The sequence below is a fragment of the Aricia agestis genome, chromosome Z, assembly GCF_905147365.1.
Source record: "Aricia agestis chromosome Z, ilAriAges1.1, whole genome shotgun sequence".
NCBI lineage: Eukaryota > Metazoa > Arthropoda > Insecta > Lepidoptera > Lycaenidae > Aricia > Aricia agestis.
Window position 1 is genome coordinate 16,027,834 of NC_056428.1, and position 26,644 is coordinate 16,054,477.

At 37.4% G+C, this 26,644-nt stretch overlaps 1 protein-coding gene across 3 annotated transcripts in view; it reads right to left on the reverse strand.

Moving 5' to 3' along the window:
• LOC121739336 (cyclin-dependent kinase 14) overlaps nucleotides 1-26,644 on the reverse strand; it is a 127,077-nt gene that overhangs the window by 64,233 nt on the left and 36,200 nt on the right. For all 3 annotated transcript variants that reach the window (XM_042131730.1, XM_042131732.1, XM_042131731.1), the window contains exon 2: nucleotides 2,443-2,529. In XM_042131730.1, coding sequence (XP_041987664.1) covers nucleotides 2,443-2,529 — 87 coding nt within the window. The remainder of the gene's footprint in view (nucleotides 1-2,442; nucleotides 2,530-26,644) is intronic.

Sequence of the window (26,644 nt, forward strand, 5' to 3'; positions counted from 1 at the left end):
TGATTTTTTAGGAATGCATTTAAAACTGCGAATGTTAAACATTAGTTTTTATCTCTTTTATAAATGAGTCACAGTGAATTAACATTTAAGCCAGTACTAAAACTATTATCTTTTTTAACTAAATTGTACCTACTATATATGCATTACCATCAAAAAATTCCAATCAGTCAATAGAAGCGAAGGCTTTAGGGCAAAGCGCGGGCACACATCCAAAACCTCTTACTGTAATTGATACGAAAACATAGGCACGCCGGATAAACATACAGTTTTATGTTCGATAATCTCAATATGAAAAATCATATCAATATTTGTATTTCTCATGTACTTTGTAGATCTAATCATTTAGAGAGGGCACTTTAGACGTAATCCATACTAATATTATAAATGCGAAAGTGTGTCTGTCTGTCCGTTACCTCTTTACGCTCAATCCGCTGAACCGATTTTGCTGAAATTTGGTATGGAGGCACTATTCCCTAACGTTTTTTATTGGCTAACGTCAACCAATCGACAACGCTCCCGCTATTAAAAAGATAAACTAGGGTCAAGAAACCTCAAAAACCGGGTATTAGTGGATTAATTACTTGCAAACATGCAACTTACAAGCCTAGAGAGAAGAACGTTACCTTGTAGACGGGTTGTATTCAGTACAAATGTCTAGAGTCTAGACTCTTGAGTCTACAGACTACAGTCATGGTCAGTACTCTGAGTCAAGTATGAGGCCACATACATAAGTACTTTTAATAGAGGTCTTTGTCAACATTCCTTCCAAGTATTTGTGAGCTTATTTTGGAGAAAAACTACTTCGTTTATATAACCCAAGTTATTTTGATCCTGGCCTATCTTATCTTACAATTTTCAGGAAAAGATAAACCGATCCAAAATGAATAAATCCAATAAGCCTTATGATTATTATTAAACAATAAATGAGGTTACCAGAACAACAAAATGAATACAATTAATAGTATGTTATTGATAGCTACAGTTTTGCGTCAGCACTCTGTATGCATAATGCACTACACGTATAATACAGACGAATTAGGACGTCGCGTCTGATGGTCACTCGGGGCTCGTGTTTATCAATAATGTTTTGTATGATACATTTGAATAGTTGGTGTTATTACTGGTTAATTACAACTAACGAGTTATATTGAATATATTAATCAGACTAGAGATCGCCCAATGGTCGAAATTCGACCTTACTTGCAACATTAGGACTGCTACCTATATTTTGTAAAAAATATTGACTGAGATCAGCTGAGTCCCAGAGACAAGAAGTGAAAAAAACTATCATCATAGTTTTTTTCAATTCTTGTCTCTGGGACTCAGCTGATCTCAGACTGGCCGTTTAAGCATTGTCTAATAGTATCTAAAATTAAATAAAAAAAACAATAATCCATTTTAAATTTGTCAACTTGTTGTCAACAGACTTTAACCATAAATAAAAGAGAATAATTCGTATGTATAGCCTTGTCACTCAAAAATCTGTCATTTTTCCTAGTAGTAGTGTCGTAGTGTGTGTAACGTTTTATTTGTTAAAAATATATATGATAGAAAATAATATTAGCTCGATGCACTCCTTCACCATATAAACTATAACTGTGCGAAATTTCATGCACTTACGATTCAAAAAGCCTTTTAATTTATTAATATAAGTACTTATATTAAAAAATTATAAATAAGATTGTTAATAAAGGCTTTTATTATTATTATTATTATAGTTAAAGACGGTTGCGTTCTTTATATATATATATAAAGAACGCAACCGTCTTTAACCATAATAATAATAAAAGCCTTTATTAACAATCTTATTTATAATTTTTTAATATAAGTACTTATATTAATAAATTATAAGCAAAAGGCTTTTTGAAAAAAGCTTTTATTTAAATACTTACCTTACCTTACCTTACCTTAATATATTATACAATTTGCATGATAATAAACGCTTGTCGCGAGACTTAACAACCAGTCAGTATTTATTTACTTTTATAAAATACATTACATCGTATTAGTCTTGCGATACAGCGAGGTGATGCTGCCAGCCTCTTGGGTACATTGCCCGCAGCCTCTGACGCCGGTTTTGCTCTTCTTGTCACTGTCCTGCTCTTTGGCATAGGCCTCCCCAAGTGGCCTATGCCATTTAACCATACGTACATGCAAAATAATATGTACGCAATATACTTTTCAAACTCTATGTACCTATCTTTAATATCCATTTATATAATGTACCCAAAACGACTTTAAACTTTGACCAGTAAAAGGTCAGCAATCAACCTTCGTCTAATATTTAGTAAGTCAACGTTTGACTTCTTAACATTCCGAAGTTCCGATATTAACTTTTCAGCTATGAATAACCAAAAAGCATTTTCTTCTTTCTCGACCTAGGCTGATCGATTTTTATTCCTTAACACTAATAAACTATAAGTATAATAAAAGTGTACTTACATAATCTACCAAAGCTAAGGGACAGGCGTTTCCTGAGCTTTTGCATTTTGCTTAGAGCACCCCCCCTCTTCTCCCTCATTGTCACGCCTGGAAACAAACAGAGAACTATAAGTACAAGCCACTACTAACATTCAGTATACATATAAGTCTAAACATCGACAGCTAATATACAGCCATACAGCCAATCAACAGCAATCCGGTAGACATGCAAACTAAATAGTAAATATGCATATTTCCTAGAATCTAGATATTTCCATAAGAATATTAAAATCATTATATAATATTATTATATTATCATTATATACTATATCATTTTCATATCAAAACCAATTCGGCTTTCATAAAATTTGAATTTGAATTTCGCGCTGTAAATTATTAATTTAGATATTATATCTTACTATGAAGATGCGGGTAATATCTGGTAACTCACAAATGTAAAACTTTATTTTGTATTTAGAAAAAACAACAAGTTATCTATAACTTATATTATATATGACATCGATTCAATTCAATGCTTCAACCAATGACAAATTAATAATTTAGACGAAAAGAGTTATCTTTTCTCTCTACGCGGGAACGAGTGAGGTATAATATTAATTGAAGTAACAGAACCTTCAGGAGGGTGAGCCAAAATCTTTTTGTTTTCGCTTCGTTATAGAATCGCCGATGAAAATGTATGGAATTGACATAAGCGTTCGTTAATATGACGTTGACGTTCGACTCGTCTTATGTCAATTCCATTCATTTTGATCGGCGATTCTATAACGAAGCGAAAACGAAAATTTTTCAGCTAAATGGTCGAGTTTTATCGGGCGTGCGGGGTGTATCCTATTTACCACTTTTAATTCAGCAAAACGAGAATGAAGTGCTACACAGAAACTTACTTAAAATCCAAATTGACATATTAATCTTGATATAAGTACGAAAGTTTATAAGACGGATAAGGATTAAGGATGGTTACATTTTGGTGGATAAGATTGATCTGGGACGCGTAAATAGGTTCAACACGTATTTTCATACAAGAGTTCTATGAGTTTAGCAGAACTAATTTATAGCTACGCATTAATTTGCGCTTTTTTGGCACTTCTTTGCACATTTTTACCAAATGACCGATAGCATTAAAAACGTCTCCTAGCAGTAGTCATGAGGAATACCTGTCCCTTAAGATTCTACTAACGATTCAATTCTACTTACTGCTCAAAATCAATACAAAAACGAATAAACTTCTATAATATAATCTGTCAAGATTTTAAAAGTAGTTGGAGTAGACGCTGAAATAATTTTTCCAAACATTATCACGATTAAATGGTAGTTTTTGCGCGTACACTTAAAATATTAATGCTCTGACACATTTTAGGAATAAAGTTCCTTATCACACGTTCGGCATAGGTAAAGGGGGCTAGACAGAACGATATTTGACCTCGACACTTTTTTATTAGTACCTACCTGCATGGTACGGGCAGAGGGCGTTGACAGTATTCCTGCGCGTCAACTAGATGGCGTTTTTTGAGAATAAACAGCGACGTGTTGTTAGTATTCCTGAGCGTCAATAGATAGCGTTTTTTTAAATATTTTTTGAGTGTATATGTATACAGGTTTTTTGAACATAACAAATAACTTCGTTCCATTCGGGTGTCCCTAGACACCTCTCAAGTTTTTTATTTGCAACTAGCTGTTGCCCGCGACTTCGTCCGCGTCAACATAATATAATAACAAAGATGGATAGTCCGCTAACAAATACGAAAAAAAGTAAAAATATAACCTCCTCCTTTTTGGAAGTCGGTTAAAAAGTAGCCTAAGTTACACCTTACTACATCAGCTATCTACCAAAAAAAGTCCGGCAAAATAGCTCCAGCCGTTTCAGAGATTGGCCGGAACAAACGGACAGACATACAGACAAAAATTGTAAAAAATGCTGTTTGGGTGTATGTATCGTATATAGATTCATATGCATGTAGTAAAAAACGGTCCTTTCAACATTACAAACAGACACTCCAATTTTATTTATATGTATGTATAGATGTATAGATAAGGTTTTTGTACTTTTTATGTGATTAAAAATTATGTTCGGCGTCTACTCTTTCTTGACAAGCTATCGCTTACTACTACTTACACGATTTATATACCTCTACTTATCCCACAAAATAGCTAATATACATAGTTATTACAATTTCTAAAACTATTTTAGTAATTACATTAATCTGACGTCTAGGGCCACAGATTCCCCAAGCCCTGAGGGCTCGAGTTTCACAAATCCCGGCGATATCTGAACCCGGGTAATTAATACCGGACCCTCGTCACACTTGATTAGCCATTGTTCGCGAACCGGATATTGACAATTATTTGTTACGCTACTACTAACTACGGACCTACAAGGTTTTTACTCGATGATATCTGTGGCTCAGTGGTGAGCGCGTTGGTAGCTCAAGCCGGGGTTGGTAGCTCATTGTATCATCATTATCCTCTTTAAGAGCGGGCCAAATTTAGCTGTGTTTTCTAATAAGTATTACGATCCCGAAAGACGATTGACTTAAATGAAATTGAGATTTATTTAATTATTGTATATTTATCTGATATTTAGCTAACCGAAAACACGATTCACTTATTTTGACGCAATCGTTTATTTTTTTCGAAATAATGCATCTTTCTGGGCTTTCTAACAAATATCTGTTACACTTATTGAGTTACTATCATTAAATAACTTGCACTACTACAATCACACACTTTATGAAATAATAGCTGATGGAAATATTAGTATTGTACATATTTAATTTTTAAGTAATCATCAAAAACATTTTTAGGACTTACGACCTTTACTTTCGTGCTATAATGCGGGAACCGTTGTTACGCGATATTGTTCACTATTAGCTGCAGCGTAGAGCACTTTGCACGATTGATGGAATCATTGTATCACGATTGGAGGATAGCGGTATGTGTAGGCGGGCCTAGCGTTTTGACAGCGACTGTAGGCTCTTAAAGCGGCTAATTTTAACGATTTACTCATGAACATAATTAGTAACATATTTTCCGGTACCAACGATATAATGCTAAATATAAATGACCTCATGTGATACGGTTATAACAACAGAGCTATCAATTAACGAGATAACTGATAGTAGCACCATTTTGGCGGGTGACCCACTTTATATTATGTTTAGATAGGTACTTTGTTTACCAGCTACCTGATTATACTATCAAATAATTTATTCATAGGCAGTTAGATCCAAATAGTTTGGCCAGTTTATATCTACTTAATATTACAAGAGAACTTCCAATGGTCGAAATTCGACCTTAAATTTAATTATTTCCTTCGTTTGACTCCTGTTTAAAGTATTGACTATTTCAGATTTATTAAAAAAAACAATAATCCATTTTCAATTTGACAACAGACTTCAACAATAAATAATTCGTGTGTATAGGCTTGTCAATCAAAATCTCCTAGTGTGTGTGTGTTGTTGTGTTTGTAATGTTTTATAAATTGTTAAAAAAATGTATGATAAAAGCATAATTTCTGAACAATATTAGCTCGATGCACTCCTTCACCATATAAACTATAACTGAGCAAAAATTTCATTCGCCTACGTTTCCGCATTTTTCGCCAAAAGGGATCCAAAGTTTTTCGCTCGCGTATTATCATCTTATCTATACTAATATTATAAAGAGGTAAACTTTGTTTATTTGTTTGTTTGTTTGTATGTTTGTTTGTTTGTTTGTTTGTTTGTTTGTTTAATTGTAATGAATAGGCTCAAAAACTACTGGACCGATTTTAAAAATTCTTTCACCATTTGAAAGCTACATACATTATTTACGAGTAACATAGGCTACTTTTTATTTTGGAAAATATAGGGTTCCGAAAGATATTTTGGTTTTTCTGACACAAGGTGAAAAAAATCAACCAGAAAATTTAGTTATTTTGCGTACGCTGCCTAAACTATAAAAGATAGAACCATACAATGTTCAAAGTAAATGTAGATCTTATAAATATCTACAAAAATGTCCGCGACACACTATACCTATATATGTCGATTGAGGCACAACAACCATTTTTTTTTTTTAAATATTGATTTTTTTGTGGACTACATTTAAACGCATTTATTTTACTCATGCTGAGAATCCTTATCTAAATAAATTATTTTATCACAAAGTACAGTTTGTGTAGATAATATTTTGTCTTTGAATGATTAAAATTGGACGTTTGGTTTAGAAGTTATTGTGAAATTAAAAATTGCGATTTACGCCCGTTTCGAAGTGGGCGCTAAGTACCAACTACCAAGGCGCGCAGTACTAGCGAAGATTATGACCGGCCCTGCAGCTGGTGAATTAGCTCATATACTTACCAAGAATACCAATGATCCCTACTGATATTACCTATGAGTACCCTTCAAAAGGCTCCAATTTCCTGTAAAAAAATCTTTTGCACTAACGATAAATTAATCCCAGGGCCAAACATTCAAATTAGTAGGAATAGATTTACGATTATTATTTTTTAACAAAAAATTGAACCCGACTTCCAAGGAAAAAACAATATTCTTAAAATGACCTAAAAAGTATGAAATAATTCTAATTATTCATTAGTGCCTTTTTCAAAATTCGACTAAATCTCAACGAATTCTGTACTATAATTTCATTCGTTTGAAGTAATAGTACCAATAATTGGGTCATAATGTGATGACCCATGGTGTAATTATGGTTGTAATTATAATGATTAATCAAATTGATGTGTTGACTTATGCTTTCAGTTGTTTAAATAACGCCGAATCCCCGAACCTGTATCTATAAGGATTTAATAGTTCTGTTCGGTACCTTCAGATTCAGGGTATAACCTGGTACGAAGTCTTACTTTTTGGTAGCATTCACCTCAAATGCTTCAGAAAAAATCGAAATCACTATATGTTTCCATACAAATTTCAACGAGTCCTCTCGATTCCTCATGGATGCCATCATCAGATCACCACTTTTGTGAACATGGTACCAAATTTGAATTCAACCCTGTACAACGACAAAAGAATAATGAAAATCGGTCAACAAACGGTGAAGTTATAACCTCCTCCTTTTTGGAAGTCGGTTAAAAATAATGTTTTACGTATGGGCACAGAATATAATATATTATTAGTAGGTATGGGTAACTTTACATTGCCCTATTACGAGTCGGGGCTCCCGACCATCAGTATATTTTGTTACGAAAATAACAAAACGTCAAATGTTGTTTATAGAGAAGCTCTACAATAATCGAGTTGTCTATCCTAAAACTGCACTCCGGGACTATCGTCAGAAGTGAAAACTTATTAATTATTATTAATTACATTTAAATATTCTCATCATTAACAACTTTAACATCCACAGAAAGATAATCTTACAGCCTGCGGATAATGACTGCGTCGTCGATGTTAATGTCGGTGTTTGTGAATTGACCTGGGAATCATTTTGCTGACCGTGTCTTTCCTGGGTATGCTTTTTGCAAATTGCAGTGGTAACTGACATCTACGCGAGCGGAGCCGCGGGCGACCTTTAGTAATATATAAAATTCTCGTGTCACAATGTTAGGCCGTGTACTCCTCCGAAACGGCTTTACTGATTTTAACCAAATTTTATATGCATATTCAGTGGGTCTGAGAATCGGCTACTGGGTACTTATTATATTGATATGTGCATTTGTTGAATAAATAATAGTAAATTATTACAACTCGCGACTGACCACGACCATTGTGTGACGGGATAGCGACGGACATTGCCATGGTGACATACTTATTTAGTCACTTCAATAAAATAACGGGCGAAATACTTTATATGGCAAAGAAACGTTTGCCGGGACAGCTAGTATTAATATAATATAGATGTTGACTTTTGAAGTTTTGTGCCTCGATTCGCCTTACTGTAGATTTGTAAGCCAGAGCCTCCTAAATTAAGTTTTCACAGTTCTCAGATACAATCAATTTCTAACAACAATAATGTCCAAAAACACCGTGAACTTAGTAAACAGCGCAGTTTAAAAACGGCGCCAGCTGAAATCGAGCGTTGATCCCAGATGTGTGTCACTCGGGAGGAATGCGATTAATCTCCTGGATAACGGGATGATTGAAACTTTTTATATTTTATTTTGCTTCGAATAAGCCGCTTATTGTCGCAACATTTTATTTTATTATAATTTTAAAAAGTTTATAAATATCGCGAAAGTTTATAAATATATTGTAAAAATCTACATTACATAAAATTAAAATCTACAATATTATAAATGCAATAGTGTACTGCCTCTCTATCTGTTAGATAGCTCTTCGCTCTGAGGCCGCTAAATTCATTTTGATAAAATTACGTCTAAATCTCTAATAAATAGACTAAAGTAATAACTAATAAGACAACAAAAACTAAGAAAGTTAATCTAAGATGAAGAAAGACAGTAAAACCATAATTATTATTATCTAATATATAAAAATAAGTCGGGTTTTCCTTCCTGACGCTATAACTCCAGAACGCACGAACCGATTTCCACGGTTTTGCATTCGTTGGAAAGGTCTCGGGCTCCGTGGGGTCTATAGTAAAAGAAATAAAAAAAAAACTTCAAGAGAAAAGCAGAAGGGAAAATCATTTTTTGGCAAAACAACTTTTGCCGGGACAGCTAGTTATTTCTAAATAAACATAACTTAACCTTACGTACTAAAGTCTAAGCTACAATAGTGTCTTTAATTAGGAGCACTTCTGAGTGTCTCCTTTCTTATTGCCGGAATACAATCCTCTTAGCATTTACACAGAATAACGGAAACACGATACATTAAATACCAGGAAAGCGAATGTTAATTTTAGTTCGCTAAGTTTTAAGTGCAATTTAGAATACTTAAAATGTGAGCAAATACAAAGGAAAATCATTATTCTGTATCAAAAGAATTGACGAAGATGAAAAATAATTGGCCAAGTGCGGGTCAGACTCGCGCATGTACCGTTACAAAGCAAAAGTTGGCAAAAAATTTTGTATGGGAATAAATGTTGAATATTGATTTTATTTTATTTCAGTTGTTAATTATAATTAACTTTAATAATTATTAAAGTACCTACAAATATAATTATTATGGACTCTGTAAAAATTTAAGTGCTATAGCTGTTGTCATTATTGATTACGAGCAAAGAAGGCAAAACAAATCCCGTTTCTTGTATGGGAGCCCCCCTTAAATATTAACTTTATTTTGTCTTTAGTATTTGTTGTTATAGCGGCAACTGATATACTTACACAATCTGTAAAAATTTCGGAAGTCTAGCTATAGCGGTTCATGAGTTACAGCCTGGAGACACACAGATAGACAGACAACGAAGTCTTATGATCGATTTACACGGGTGACTAACGGGTCGATTTTAGTCACTCGGCAAGTCACCAGTCGAATCGCCTGTCCAAGTCGAATCGCCACCCTATTTACACGGGTGACTAACGGATCGATCTTAGTCACCCGGCAAGTCACCAGCCAACAGTAGTATTCGCAGCAAGCGATCGCTTGCGACTGAGCGTTTGCACGGTCGATTTTAGTCACTAGCCGCATGCGGCCATTGGCCGCACGACTTTGGGGCTTACGACTTTAGCCGCATGCGGCGTAGTCGAATTGCCATTTACACGGTCGATTTTCGCCGTGCGGCGTAAATCGTGCGGCTTTAGTCACCCTACACGGGTGTGGCCATTAGTAATAGGGTCCCGTTTTAACCATTTGTGTACGGAGCCCTACAAAATAAATGCACTATACAATATAATCAAAAGTTAAACCACCAATCACAAAATAGATACTAAATTTAAACTTTCCCCAAACTTTAAAACGAATCTATTGATACCTCATTCATAAAAACTTAATCTGTAGGTGCAGACAAAAACATATTACACACAAAGACCAAAATTATAACCCTCAATCGGGTAAATTATCCAACATAGTACATAACAAAAACCAAACGAACCAAACGCGTAACAAAGAATAGGTCGTCCAAGTAGAAACCTGTATCATTTCCGGTGCAACGCATACCTGGGGTGGGGCATTCAAAGACGGAGCCATCAATTGTACGATAAAAACGCGAACAAGCTGGTTTACTAAGTATTTTGGCATCCCACCGCGTTGGTACCGCAGTCAGCATTGACATACTGGGAGTAGGGAGATCGCATAGTCTAATAAAATCGGCCAAGTGCGAGTCTGACTCGTGCACGAAGGGTTCTGTACCGTTATAGAGCAGAAATAGGCCAAAAAATGTATTTTTTGTATAGCTTCCATACAAAAAATACAATTTTTGGCCTATTTAATTTAATTTCATTTTAATATTATTATTTTTAAAGTACACATAATATAATTGAAGATTTTGTGATAATTTCAAGTGCCTACCTGTTACCATTAACGATATCGAGCAAAAAGGCCAAAAACGCGTTTATTGTATGGGAGCCCCCATTAAATATTAATTTTATTTCGTTTTTAGTATTTGTTGTTATAGCGGCAACAGAAATACACAATCTGTAAAAATTTCAGAAGTCTAGCTATAGCGGTTCTTGAGATACAGCCTGGAGACAGACAGACGGACAGACATCGAAGTCTTAGTAATAGGCTCTTAGGCTAGGCTTTTTACCTTTTGGGTACGGAATCCTAAAAAAGGAGCATGGTCAGACTACAATTTTATTTTTATTTTATTTTTATAGACTCACCAACAGAACAGCATTTGTCACATTTTTTGTACATAAAATTTGTTTACAGATAAAATGAGTTCTAATGACAGGTGAAGTACAGCGTGCGTATGCGACAAAAATTAGACGAGATGAGATGTAGTGAATATGGTGATAAATGATAACGATAAAAATATGTGTGTAACAAAAAAGATATCTTGTTTTTTTAAACAAATAAAACCTTGAAATGAAACTAATACTAATATCACAAAAATTAAAATTTCAACTGTGACAGTACACCAAGTAGTTAATTATATAATCATTATAGTAGTTTCAACTTTACTTGACCGAGGGATATTTATTAAAATAGTGTTTAAGATTTCTCTTAAAATAATTAAGCTTATCAGAGAATATACAGATGTCGGGATAGTTGGATATAGCATTGTAAGCTCTACACAATCTTCTGAGTGGTGCATAATGACCCAGGTTTATTCTGGCAAGCTTTACGTGTAAAGGTACGTGTACAATATTAATTACTTACTAGATAAAGCCCAGAACTCCGTTGCGCCAAAATTCGTTTGTCGCGCGGGAACCGTACAGTCTTCTAAAAATATCCACAGCAGAACATATAATCTCCTCCTTTTTGGAAGTCGGTTAAAAAGTAGATAAAAAGTATTCTATGTCCTTTCCCGGGATTTAAAGTGTTATCAATTATTATGAACTAGAGATCGCCCAATGGTCGGAATTCGACCTTAGTGTCAACGACATTAGGACCTATATTTTGTAAAAAAATTTGCCTTTATCATATTTTTTTAACCCTTGTCTCTGGGACTCAGCTGATCTCAGACTGGCCGTGTAAGCATTGTCTAATAGTATCGATTCAATAAAAAAAACTATAATCCATTTTCAATTTGTCACCTTGCTGTCAACAGACTTCAATCATAAATAAAAGAGTATAATTCGTATGTATAGGCTTGTCACTCAAAAATCTGTCATTTTTTCAAGTGTGTGTGTTGTAGTGTGTGTAATGTTTTATTTGTTAAAAAAATGTATGATAAAAACATAATTTCAAAATAATATTAGCTCCATGCACTCCTTCACCATATAAACTATAACTGTGCAAAATTTCATTCACCTACGTTTACCCATTTTTCGTCAAAAGGGATACAAAGTTTTTGGCTCAAGTATATATATCATATAGATGCCACTTTCTAAAAGTTTAGATTTTTATACGCTAAGGATAAACAACGTTCAGGAGAAAATAGAGCACGGACTTTAAAGATACATGAATACTTTCGGTCCCAAACACAATTAGAAAACGCGCAATACAGAGAGTTGTTCCGCCTTAGATCTCCGTAGCTATTGTACGTCGATGGACAGTCAGCAATGGATGCTGTATAATTATAGGAGCCGCATTCAATTGCACTGACCTGAAAAACAATTTTATACGCGAGCCGACTCACAATTTTCAAGTTCATAAAAACTACGAAATACGATTTACAAACTACACTCAGGGAAATTTAATATTGAGCAATTTGATCATCCTTCTATTAGTCATACTAATACATATTATAAATGCTAAATTATATCTGTCTGTCACCTCTTCACGCCCAAACCAAATTTGGTATAGAGTACCGAAAACTGAAATTTGGTATGGAGATACTTTGGGTGCCGGCAAAGGACATATGATTTTTTTCGATAAAATTTCCGTTTCCGGCGCGAATTTGCGGACCACGGAGTTGCGGGCGACATCTACTTTATAATACTCATAGATTTCGCCCAATGGTGGAAATACGACCTTAAATTTAATTATCTTCTCCTTTTGGCACCTCGTTTAAAGTATTGACTACTTCAGATTAAACTATAACTGTGCAAAATTTTATTCACCTATTGTTTTAGCATTTTTCGTCAATAGGGTTCCTAATTTTTCGCTCGCGTATTAATATTATAATACTAGATGTCCCGCGCGGCTTCGCCCGCGTAAATTAGGAATGTTACAGAAACCGTACATTTTCTCATAAAAAATATTTCCCCCGTTTTTCCCACATTTTCCTGAGTTTCTTCGGTCGTATTAGTCTTAGCGTGATAACATAATATAGCCTATAGTCTTACTCGATAAATGATCTATCTAACACTGAGATAAGTTTTTAAATCGGACCTGTAGTTCCTGAGATTGACGCGTTCAAGCAAATATACTCTTCAGGTTTATAATATTAGGTAGGTATAGATTTTTTTTAACTATCGCTTGACAAACTCGAGTCTCGATCTAAAAGAATATGAAATGGTATAATATGGTAGTGATGATGATGATGATGAATGTAATTAGCATAGTAGCATATGCTTTCTGTTCTTAAAACAACGTCGAAACCCCCAAACTTGTATCTATAAAGAATCAGGAGTTCTCTCAGCACCTCCCGAACCACGGTATACCAGGTATATCTCGGTGCAAAATCTTACTTGTTGGTAGCATATGTTTAGAATACTTCTCACGAAACCGAAGTCACCACATGTTTCCCTATAAGTTTTGAGGAGTTCCCTCGATTACTTACGGATATTTCATCAGATCACCACTTCATTTATGTACTATGTATTTTGAGACTATGCAATTTTGTCGCGTTCGCGATTCACTTTCACTTTTGTTGAGTTTCAGAACGCGATATTAGGTCCTCCAACGCGCACGCGAATTTGAACTTTATGCAGCGGTAATAAATTACAAATTGACTCTCCATTTTATTTAGAAAACGTTTGTATGGGAAATAGAAAAATGCTGTTTTGAGGATTTTCCCGGCAATTATTCGAATTTTTCTCACCTTTTAAACCTTCCCTAGACCTCCACGAATAATTCAAGACCAAGATAAGATAAATCCGTTCAGCCGTTCTCGAGTTTTAGCGAGACTAACGAACAGCAATTGATTTTTATATATATAGATAATATTATGATGATAAAGTAGCGACCGTCCTAAATGTTTCGCCATAATATGGAGAAGGGTGGTTTCTCGGGACGACTTGCAAAATTTATAATTTTTATAGCGAAAACTCAAATAATATGTAAATGTATGGAATTTGACATTACGCATCGCAAGCGCCATGCCGCGACCCGTTACGTCAGATCCTATAAAATTTTTGGTTTCATACTTTGCTATCGAAATTACTGAACGCAAGTTGTTACAAGCGTACTTTTACTTTTACAAACACATTTCTTGTTTAACGCAAAATCCATCTCACAATATAATACAACTTTACATCTCACTTTGAAATGAATACGTATTAAATATCGTCTGTGATATCCGTGTTTTCAATAAAGAAATTCTTCGTTCACTTTCTGTATCTCAACGGGCAATATTTATAATAATATTCTGCAATCATCATCAGCTACTTTAATAAGCAGCCAAGTTGTATCTTGGTCTTTAAGTCAGGTCAAACGCTAACCTAGCCTGACCGTCTCTTTGATTTCTCGTTAAGTTAGGTTAGCCACTGAACTTACCCGAGTAACTCGTAATAATTATCAAAATCGTATTTTCGACAGACATAAGAATCTTAGTAGTGAAGAGATTCCGAAACTAAAAACAGCGATACGTAAACTAGAATAATAATATAAATATAGGATACAGTTAGTTTCGATAGCGGTCCTCGTAATCAAAATTGTATGGCATTTGACATAAGCCCTCAAGAACCTCATGTCACTTGTAGTATATCACACTTTTTTCATCTTATTCGAAATAATCGTATGGACTAGCCACCCTGAGTTGTGACGATGTCGTGACGATATCGGTCGTGTTCCGCATACTGTCCACTGAACCCACGCGCCATGTTATTTATTTTAGGAATCATTTCGAATCGTGTATTTATAAACGCTTTAAAATGAATCAGATTAAAGTAGACTGCTACTTTTAACGTGAAATATAAGGTGTGATAATATCAGTTCTACTAATACTGCGCAAGACATTTAAGCAGAAAAGATATATTATTTTTATATGGGCGAGTTTGCGTTCAGCGGAGAGTCGTTCTATCCCTTTCAGAGTCCAAACCTTTTTTTGGGTACGGTAATATTTCTTTTGCCTAAGACTATACATCTCACTATATTATTATCAAAGTATATTTTACTATACATGTAACTTTCTATGCCTCACGTGTCAATTTTTTGAGTTACGCGGTATTGTTACTTGTTAGCGACGGTATTTCAGTTATGTTAGCAGTAGATTATGTCCAAAATGTCCGCAATTGATTTTACAAAGTCACAACTTATATTACTCCATAGCCAATAAAACGAGGATAATTTCAATTCTGAATTATTCATCGAAACTGGTGCGAAACAGTGAAATCGGTAAGTACAATAGAACCGTATATCATATACGATACACATACATACAACATAGATATAATATACAATGTGCACGCACAACTCACAAGTGGTTATATTGGGTAATATCACGAACGAGCCGGTACAATCACAATCGAAAGTCGCTGAGGCGGATATTTTCACATCATTTACTTTATGGACATCGAAATTAAATACTGACGAAAAGTCACGCACCGAAAATAATTGCGTTTACAACCCGGGTCGAGGTCTTAATACAGACATCTGAGACATCCAATTTCCTAGAAAATGTCGTATCAGAGAAATCGATTCAGATGCAGACCATAGAATAATTATTTACGTAGAGTAGGACTCGAAACAGTGATAATTGTATTAGAAAAATGTGTTAAGTAGCAAGTAGGTATTGTCAAAAAGTTGACGCGATAGCATCTTGAAATCTTCAAATATACCAACAGGAGACATAGTAATTATTTCCGTTATTGCTCTATTTCGCCTTCGCAACACGTGTTGTTGCTCTCACGACACTCAACGAGGTCACAAGTATATAGAGCTAATCCTACCCTCGTCGAAGCGAGAAAAGGGCAACATCTAAGGGATTATATTGACAGTATATTGGTAAATAGATTGAATTTCATTTCGACTCTATCCAGATTCCAGATAGTTGAGTAACTAACTAGTCGGCAGCTTTGTCATTCAAACTAGTGCACCGAATGTAGGTGGCGAGCGTTATAATACTTTATCAGAAGTATAAGTATTAAGCTGAATTCTGGTACATAGATTGTTGCTATAATATAAAGATTCCCTAAGTAAATAAATGTAAAACTCAGCAAAAAAAGGTATACGGAGAGACGCGATAAACAGACCAAACTTAAAAACACCATCAGATGCAGTGAATCGAACCTTTTTATAACCGTTCACCACTGTTCAGTGGTTTAACTGTTTAGTTAACACCACTTGCTTTGGTGTTTCCTGTTTAACCAAATCTCATGATGCAATGAAGTTCATTTAAAAACAAACCAGAGCACCAGCTAGTCTGGGCTAGTCTGGTAACACAACCGCCAACCGGGCAAACGAGCTCAGCCGGCGGAGCGAGCGTGCGAAAGTCGTTCGTCGACCTTGCTCCCCCCACCCCCCATTCCCCCTAGCCGCAGCTCGCGTGCCATTCCACCCACTGCGCCCGCGCATGAAACTGGAGTAACTACCAAGTTGGGAAAGTTCCGTTTGAGATCACTTGCCCAGATGCTCATAAAATAGGCCAATTGACTTAGGTCAGTATTCCCTAAAGAATCAAATCTAATTAGGTCAAAGGGTGCGCAAAAGATAAACTAGCCAGGAACACCCGAAATAAAGTATTTTTAAAGGTTCAAGTTTGGAGAGCTACGAGAGCTAAAAGCAGTTCGCTTTGAGTTTTGGAGTGACTTAAAAAAAGCGAGAGAGCTAACCCGATCAACATTTAAGTGTAGTTTAGAATATCTATAAGAGGAGGTTCTCTACATCCAAACGGACATTATCATGTCTGACGATCCATGAATAACACAACAGACCCATGTACGTTAGATAACACACAACAGTGTTACATTATCTTCTTAGCTCGTGTTCCTGTCCTAATGAATGTATCGCCAGGCGGTACAATTAACGTTACATCTGCCGGTTCCCACGCCGGCATTAACGCCGATCGTTAAAACGTAACGACACGTCAACTAACAGTAACAGTTCATACCGAGTTCACTGAGATACGCCATGAAGTTTTAATTGCTTGGAGTGCGCTTATACGACCGATTTCGGGCATCAATTGCCGGAAACGATCCTAGTTTCAGTTAAATTCTCCAGATTGATCCGGATGGATCTTGGAAATGGTCATTGTCCAAAAAAAATCACATGTACTTTTTATATCTTTTTTCGTTAAAATAGGGTATTTTAAGAATATAAATTAAATAATTTTGAAATTCATTGGCTAGTTTTTTCTCAATAAATTTTTAAAGTTTCGCTCTGACGTCATCATCGGCGGCCAATAATTGACCTCTGCAGTATGTTTTAAATTTCCTTTCAATCTTATTTATAATGGCTGGTTCGTCAAATGCAAGTTCTCATTATGTGAAAGCTGATACGAGAAGCGAAAAGTTCGAAACGTAATGTTGGTCGAATATATTGCTAATTTAACGCCATTGAAGGTCAAACTAAGGTTAAACATATTTATCAAAAATATAAGTAACTAATGGGTATTTTTTTCGTTTATATACAGAAAAACGATCACTGACCTTATCCCTCGAAATGTTTTGGTAATGAGCAAAATTAAAAAAAAATTGACAATCCCCATTAGTGAAGCGATATGGAGCAATAAGGTTGCAAATCAGTTACCCCAAATTGATGCAAGTTGCTGTTGGCGCAAATCGCTTAGTATGTCACGTTGGTCACCATTAAGCATAGTTAGTTTTTCTAAATTTAAAATGTTTTTGTTACCTCATAAAATTTTAGTTGTTAATGTTCTGACTCCACATCAAATAAAAAAAACTGGAGCATTGTATATTTTGTTTCAACTTGCGAAGATTCGTTTTAACTTTTAGATAACCAAGCGCAATCAAGTCCTGATATTAAGGAATGTATTTTGTCCTAATGCAACGGCAAGACTTAAGTGGGCAAACAATTTAGTACACAGACCAATCTAAGTCTATTTGAATATTTGTGTCATACTGATAAAACTGAAGATATCGAATCTATAATCATGAAGATATTACATTACATAGGTGCGAGCCACTTGTACTTGTAAAAGTCATAATTGCATTGTCGAGTGTAAGATAATTTAACCTCATAAGTAATAATCATTCCTGGTATTTTGCTTGCTTAGGACCTTATTTTTCTGAAACATCAGGCTATAAATATAGCTCTAAACGTCTCGAATGATTCATTTAGAAAGGCATAATAATAACATGTGAGATACATAATAGCTGTAGTATACAGTAGACGATGACTCAAGTAATGAGTGGTTTAGTCGAGTTTAAAGGACGCTAACGAAGGCGTGGGACTGCGTCTTGATTGGAACGTGTTGTGTACGGACCGTAGGCTGGGAAATAAATAAATACATAAAGTAGAACATTCGCCTGAATAATTAGAGGTTGTACATATATTTAGTGTACATGGTAGTATTTTATGACTTTTAACATAATATTTCATGCCAAATTAGTGTCAATGCATTTTTCGATAATGTTGAATCGGTACAGCTTCTGCAACGAACAGTGTTTTTCAGACATAGTTGTTCGTGACGATAGCTTTCAAAGTTGCAAAGAATCGGGCGAAGTTGCCAATAACAAGCTTAAACCGTCCGCTTTCTTTCTAGATTCCAAAGACGCGAGCATTGCCACATGAGTAATGCCGGTACCAAACAGTATCAAAGAAAATGCTAACCCAATTTAGCCCATCACTGTGACCTCATGCTAATAAGCAAACCAGAAGCACCAATAAGGAAGCACTCGATATCATTAGCGAGCATTACCAGTTTTATTAGTCACAGTATGAGTCACGAGTCAAATGGCGCTATGCCCAGTGCCCCAATACTCTAATGGCATACCTAAGGTTACGCTTGCGTGGTATTGCCACGTTATGTAAGCTATTTGGTTCATTGGACATTTCTTATTATCAACATTCTTATATCGAATGACGAAGCTTTGAATTACAAGAACCATGAGGAGTGCTTTAATGGATTTTCAATCGATTTTTTTTTAAAGAAGGCAGGTCGCTGTAGCCCTGACGTCACTGCGACCCATGAGGATCTATTGTGACTCCTTCGCACTAGAGTATCCTCTCCAACCCAATACTGCTCATAAATTGAACGATATGGTTGGGGTTGGTGCCACGAATTTCCTCTGTGGACGAGTATTCGTGGCGACCAAGGTGCCTGTTCCTGCTCTGTAGTAGAGCAGGGCAGTCGAGGAGAAGGTGAATAGGTGTTTCATCCTCCTCCTCACAGAATCTGCAAGTCGTTATGCTAAAAATACCCATTCTGTTTAGGTGTTTGTTGAGCTTGCAGTGCCCAGTTAGGCTTCTGGTAAGGATTCTTAATTGGTTCCTACCCAAGGTGAGCACTAATTCTGATTGTTTCTTGTTGAAGTCAGGAATTAGTGCCTTGGAGTGTTCAAGGCCTGGGGTCTCAGCCAATTGCTTCCTGCATAGTCTGTGACCCCATTCCTTGAGCACTTGCTTTGTGGTACTGGGAGTTATACCACAGACTGGTTCTGGACCATATATGAGACTCTCGGCCCCAAGCCTAGCCAGTTCGTCAGCGGTTTCATTGCCGGGGACGTTGCTGTGGCCCGGGACCCATACTAGGCGGATATTGTTGTTCCTTCCTAGCATGTTTAACGTCTCAACGCATTCCAGAACTAATTTGGACGAGACTTCTGCGGCAGTCAGTGCTTTAAGTGCAGCTTGACTATCGGAGAAGATAAAAACGTTTTTATTAACTAGGGCCATCTCCAGGCTTTCTAGTGAACAACCGAGGACAGCGAAGACTTCAGCCTGAAACACGGTCGCAAACTCCCCCAAACAGGCGTATTTGCCTTTTGGTGGCCTGCCCCCGTAGAATCCGGCTCCCACACGGTTGTCTTTCCTTGATCCATCCGTGAACCAAACTATGTCGCTAGGGCGGACATCGATTGGGATTTTTCTTTCCCAGTCCTCCCTGGAAGGTATAAAAACCTGGTACTGCTTTGAAAAGCTGTACACCTTGATCATGGCATCTGATGGCATGGCCATGATAGAGTACATCGGTGGCAGCCTTCGCGTGTCGTAAGTTGACTTGTATTACTTTAATCATTTTTTTTGTGTAGTGTTACTGTGGAGTGTAGCTGTAGAGTGTTAAAGTGAATCTATGTGGATGGCTGTGTGTGTGTGTGTTTAGTCTGTGTGGTGCAGGTTAGGTAGTCGGAGCAGGGGGTTTCGCGCCACCCTGCGACTTTAATGCTCCTGCGCTAATGAGGGCAGCTGTGTTGGCCTCCTCACAGCGCAGGCGCCCCCAGAGCCACCGCGTCCGCGTCCGCATCCACCACGGGACTGTCCAGGCCTACCCCTACTCACAGTTGCCACTTCCAAGGAAACTTGAGGTCTGGGATTGGTCTGAGCAGCCGGGCGTCCGCCTCTCCTGCTGGTGTGCACGTGCAAGTTTTGTGCTTGCACGTGTAGAGTTTTGGGCTGAGCAGTAACAGTGGCAGATGATGTGCCGCTGCTGCCAGTGAGGTGTGGGGCTGGGAAGTTGAGCCCAGCGGAGGTGTTGCCGTCACTCCGTCAGACCCTACAGGGTTTGACAGGAGTGCCGGTTTTGGTCCCTTTAAGCGAAGCTGAACCCGGTTAAACCCGAAGGAGAGCTGAAAATCCCGCTCGGAAATTAGCTTGACCGCAGATTCGTCGAAGGAAAAGGTAAAAGTTTGACCCTTTCCATCGGCTTTCCTGCTGACCACTTTCCAAAGCCGGATTCCCATACCCCCAATTCTGCGAGATCAGTCGCTTGATGATTCCTACCTCGTCCACCTCTAGGTCAGGAACCCACGCCGTAGCGTAACGGGGCTTAGGCAGCTCCGCCTCGTCAACGACGCGGAGGGCTGCTCCATCCCAGGGATGGATCATGTCTATCAGCCGCGCCAGCCACTGCTTGGAGGCAGCGTCGACGCAGGTGAAGACAAGTCCACCCGATCTGTGGACGCATCCTATTAGCTTAGGTCCCTCTCCCTCCGGTTGATCGTCGATGACTCGAAGAATGCATTTCTTCAACCCCTCGGCGTTCTCCTGTTAAAGAGGTCCCCCAGCATCGAGGATGCCCACACGAATGGCACTCGCCGCCTCACTGAAACTCGGCTTGGGCGCCTGAGCACTAGTGTGCTTGGCTGCCTTCGTCGGTCGAGCTCGAACGCTTCTCCAACTCCTCGGCATACTCAGGAAACTCACTGAGTGGTTTCTGACAAAGGGTCTTCACCTCTTCGAGGCTCTTACCCCTCGCCATCCACCACTCAATGCGTCTCTTGGCTGCCCCACTGAGTTGTCTTCTTCTTCTCTTAGGGGCGTTACCTGTAGCGCCAGCCCCAACTTCAGAAGAAGAAGGTGCAGAAGCGCTAGATGGTAGAGGGTCGGAAGGGGTACCAGACACAGAAGTGTTCTCTGCCCCGACAGACCCAGACAATAGGTGGTCCTCGGCTACGCCGATTACCATCGCCTCCGTGGAGCATAAAGCTTCCAGTTCGGCCACAAGACTTTCCTGGTCCTTTTCAATCTCCATTCAAATCCCACGAGTAGCTAGGGAACTAAAAGGTCCACCCCCACAGAGCCCCGCATGCAAGGGTAAGGCTATTTACTCCTCGAGGTCGCCTGGTATCGAGGGTCCTCCGTTCGCGGCTGACTTCCCCCAGCCATGCATCCTTCGGCACGGGTCGGATAACACCGATTGGATTGGGTTTTTGTTGTCGAGTTGAGTTCTGGTCTGGGTTGGGGTTCCAATGCTGTGAGCACTAGAACCTCAAACCAGACCAGACCTCAACCCAACCCAAACCGACTGATCCCAAATCTGACAGCAACTTGTCGCAGCCGTTTGGGGGTAGAGACGCACTCGTCCGCCCGTCGAGACCTGGCTGTTTGCACAGCCAAACCCCGACAGGCCGAGCCGAGCCCGCCCCCTCCCCCAAACGGCGGCAACGCCGCAGTCAGGTCCGGGGTCAGCCGCTCTGCCGGTCGATCGGCCGCCCGCTTGCCACATCCGCAGATGTTTCAAGCGAACGTTGCCCAGGGACACCGTCACGATTACTTCACCAGAACCCATTCAATCGATTACAGAATATTCTAGATATCCACCGATGCTGACTGTTCTCGAATATAAACCTATCTTACGATTCAGTAAAATATATATGCATTGCAGTAGTAGAAACACATTTAGGAAAGCTCTAGGTAAAACAATTTAGTTTATATGTGAAAGATAGATTTATCTTTAGTTATGATACGTCACGTAAAAGAGCAGTAGCAAAATTTTTAACGCCATTTCATAAAATATAAAGAATCTCCCGTGAATCAAGCTCTATCACTAAAATGAATTCCTCAAGTTTAAACTAATCTCTCTCGAGATGTCCAGGTGCTTAATAAACGGGAAATTCATTAACTGAAATTGTTAATAAATGAGTAAAGTTATATTGCTCCAGAACTTCCCTGGCATCTCCGAATGCGACTAAGTTATTAAAAGTGAAAAAGTTATTCAATTGAAACTTAAGTAGAGACTTTACTAAGTATTAATCTATCCAGTTAAGAAAATATGTAATTGGGCGCCAAGATATTGATACTATAGACTATAGAGTATAGAGTTATAGACGGCACTCGACCAGGCACAAAAATTGTTTAAAAGTGCTGTAGTATCGTGTGGCGCGTGCATACTTGCTACTCTAAGCAGAATCAATGGCATAATAATTCTTTGAGGTATTTACATATTATACGAGTGCAAACACAAAATACCAATTTCGATAACGCTGACATAAATACCCATAGACTAATAAAATCAACAATACACCGGAAATCTAGTGAACTGAATGTGAATGAGCGCTGATGTAGAAAATTATAAAAGAGGAAGCCGCTCCCATATTTCGCGAATCAGACTGTGTTTTTCCCGCTTGTATGCCAGCGCGGAAATAATTTAAAGCAATGAATAATTTTACGTTTAACCCATCTAGCCCCATAAGCTCACCAGTGAGCGAGACACAATAGAATAACAATATATTTCCAAGAATCCACGATCGAAGGATTAATCAAGAAAAAAAATGCATGGAATTTAGGCACAGAATATTTACGTACTGAATTATAAATTTCTTGACAAATCAACTTCAAGGTAGAATCGTTATCAGTCAAACGTCTGGTGACGATACCACCTCAATCGGTCACACCTGTGGTCACACCAAAGTGGCGAGAAGTACATAATATTTCAGGATCAGACCTTTATTCGGTCAATCATAAAAGTTTATTGTGCGGGAACTCAAAGTATCTCCATACATCAAAATCTATTGAATAGTTTAGGCGAAAATTATAAAAGTTTATTGTGCGGGAACCGTACACTTTCCGGGACAAAAAGTAACCCTTGTCCTTTCCCGAGACTCAAAGTACCTATCCCAATACCAAAATTCATCAAAATCAATTGAATAGTTTACGCGCAAGTCATAAAACTATATTGTGCAGTAACCGTACATTTTTCCGGGACAAAATGTATCCTATGTTCGTCTTCGGGACTCAAAGTATCTCTATGCCAAATTTCAGCAAAATCGGTCCAGCCGTTTACGCGTGATGTCGAGACCACGCGAAAATGGATTTACTTCTTGTCACTTGCTATGATCGTCACAGAAATTTTAGTTAAATTGATCTTACTCCTAGAGGCATAACATGAACGCAATAGTGTTTCTTATTTTGGAAGACAAAATTATGGACTGAAAAAGGTAATATATGTAATTGATTGTACTGTCGGTTCTTGGTGGAAATTCATGTTGTACACTAATAAAACACACTTTTCTTGCACTTTTTCCACTATATTAAGATATTATTATAACTTTTAACAAATAACACGACCGGTTTCGAAATTAGACACCTGATGATGAATAATTTCGAAACCGGTCGTGTTATTTGTTAAAAGTTATAATAATATCTTAATATAGTGGAAAAAGTGCAAGAAAAGTGTGTTTTATTAGTGTGAAAAAGGTAACCTGTGAGAAAGAAAGATCTAATTAAACCAACCAATGTAAATAGGAAATCGAATGAATAAAAAGCTATTAAAAAGCATAAAACGCGTCATAGATTAGATATCATAGGCGTCACTATTTTTTCGCTGAACATGAAAGGTACTTATGACGTGACGATTCACGATAATACTCAAAGTCAGACCTTCTACGTATCTATTAATCATTTCAAAAGTGATAGGAAACAACATGCATCTTACACTTTCGGCAGCCTGGGTACTGGAGCTTTTACTCCATACTTCGTATTCATGAAAGACAATTACTAAGACACATCGCAGCATTTAAAAAAGCCAGACTGGCGCAAATAGGCCTGGTTTTTAAGATATTAGAAGCTTAGATTAACGTATTCAATTCAAATCGACCAGCCAATGACGCACGGCTTCCCGTCTACTCAAGGACTCGGGCACATTGCGATTCGTGTCACACTCCATTGGCAACAAAAAAAAGAACAATGGCTAGATTATCCACGACAATAAAGCAGAAATAACTTAGTAGAAGAAAAAGAAAAAACCTTCCAGCCGAGGGAGCCCACAGGGAATAATAAGGATTGTAGATGACGCGGCGTTCGTCTTTGAATCCCTAACGATCGCATTAAAAAAGCAATAATTGTCACTTGCACTTGTCTACGGATTGCTCTCCCTGGCCATTTGTTGGCTGCGGACAAAGGGATCGATATCGTATTGTGGAGGAGAAAAAATTTCAATTCTCATATTTTACAGTTGTCTATTTAGACTTTAACATAATATAAACATACCTACGATCCTTATCCTCCTGGATAATATGAATTGGTGTAGGCACTAGACAATTATTGATAGCTAGAATAATGTTTGCTGTAATTTCAGCTTAAAGCAAAGTATCAAGTTGCAATTACTAAAGTTCTTAACTAAGGTTAAAGTTCTTGAAGGTCACACCAACTTATTAGCATTTTAAGAAGTTTGCCAAAGTGCTCAAATGTTCCTTCGATCGCGGATTCTTGGAAATGCTATTGTATTATTTTGTTGTCGCGATCACCGGTGCTCAGGGGCTTGAAGGAATTATTGCTTAAATACAGTTAAATAACATTGACTAACATTACCAAAACACATTCGCGTGCCAAGCCCAAAGTGATTAATGCAACAATTATTACAAAAACAGTTATGATTGCATCGCATGAAATACAAAGAGTGCAGCCGACCTCGAACCCGTGACCCTGCGCATAATACGCCCATTGTGATGTAAATACTAAAAGACATGGCCCATAGTTCTATGCGGTTTTAGAATATAATAAACATGCAGATTAAAAACAAGCATAATCATGAGACAGGCAACGATAATGAGATAAGAGCTAAAGAAGAAACAGAAGGAAATATTAGGATTCCTTTAGGCTTCGCTGTGGTCGGGTAAAAATGAGCATAGGAGCCGTAGGCATACTTGATTAGATAAATCAAAAAGTAATCACAGGAAAAAGGAATTAAAATGAGATCATTGGAAAACATAGTGAACAAAGGATAGGAAAGGATAGTAAGACCAATAAAGCAAGTAATTAGATCATAAGACACAATTTTGTTAAATATTATTTTTGAAAAGATAAATTTTCTATCTTTTGGTAAAAGATGGCACCAAGCGAGTTTCTTACGCCTGTTCTTCTCGCCGTGCTAGTTCCTGAACCGGTGGTGGGTAGCATAGTCTCGACGTTCAGAAATGGTTTTGTAAAAAATTTACTCTAAATAAAATTATTTTGATTTGATTTTAAAACACTTTTATGCTGTATCCGTGGGTAGCGGTATTCGCTTAACTTTAGCAGTCAACTTATTTGGTAGAAACTTACATAAAATTACATGAATAAACTCGTAAGTGGACCGTACTCACATATTTTAATTAAACGTCTACTTTTAATTGCTTTGCATATTTATGTTTATGAGTAAAGCAAATTACGGATTGTTTGCAAAACATACGTCTGCGTACGCTATGTTTACTATAACTAAGAACATAATTATTAACATCAGTAGTACTAACTGATATATCTTTAAACAGAGCACAAACCGTTGAAGTTATTATTTTAATCAACTCCAAATTCGGAGATACGATATACTAAATTTGGATTTAACTAACATTGTGCCAATTTAAGCAATTACGGAGATGTAGGTGGGGATTGCTCAGATGGTGCATGATCGACGACGATTGTGCATGCCATAGACAGCTACGCAATCATGGTCCAACCAGCCTTAAGAGGGAACGCGAGTGTAGTAGAATTTAAACGTAGAAACTATTGCCATCACGCTTCACCCTGCGCCGGCACGTATATTGTGATAGAGACAGATACAGGAAATCGAGGTAACGTAGTCCTCTGGTTCCTCCTTCAAAATAGAGCCTACCTTACAATTATTTTTTTATATCTTTAGGAAGAATGAGTCTACGCCTCTACGTTTTTATAATTTGTTTTATGGTCGGTGGATTGGCGGGGTACGGGGCATTCATTTTTTGCGATTTTTGAAAGGTCATATTTTTTATTTATTAGTAAATGTAGAAAAAATCGAACATAAGAGG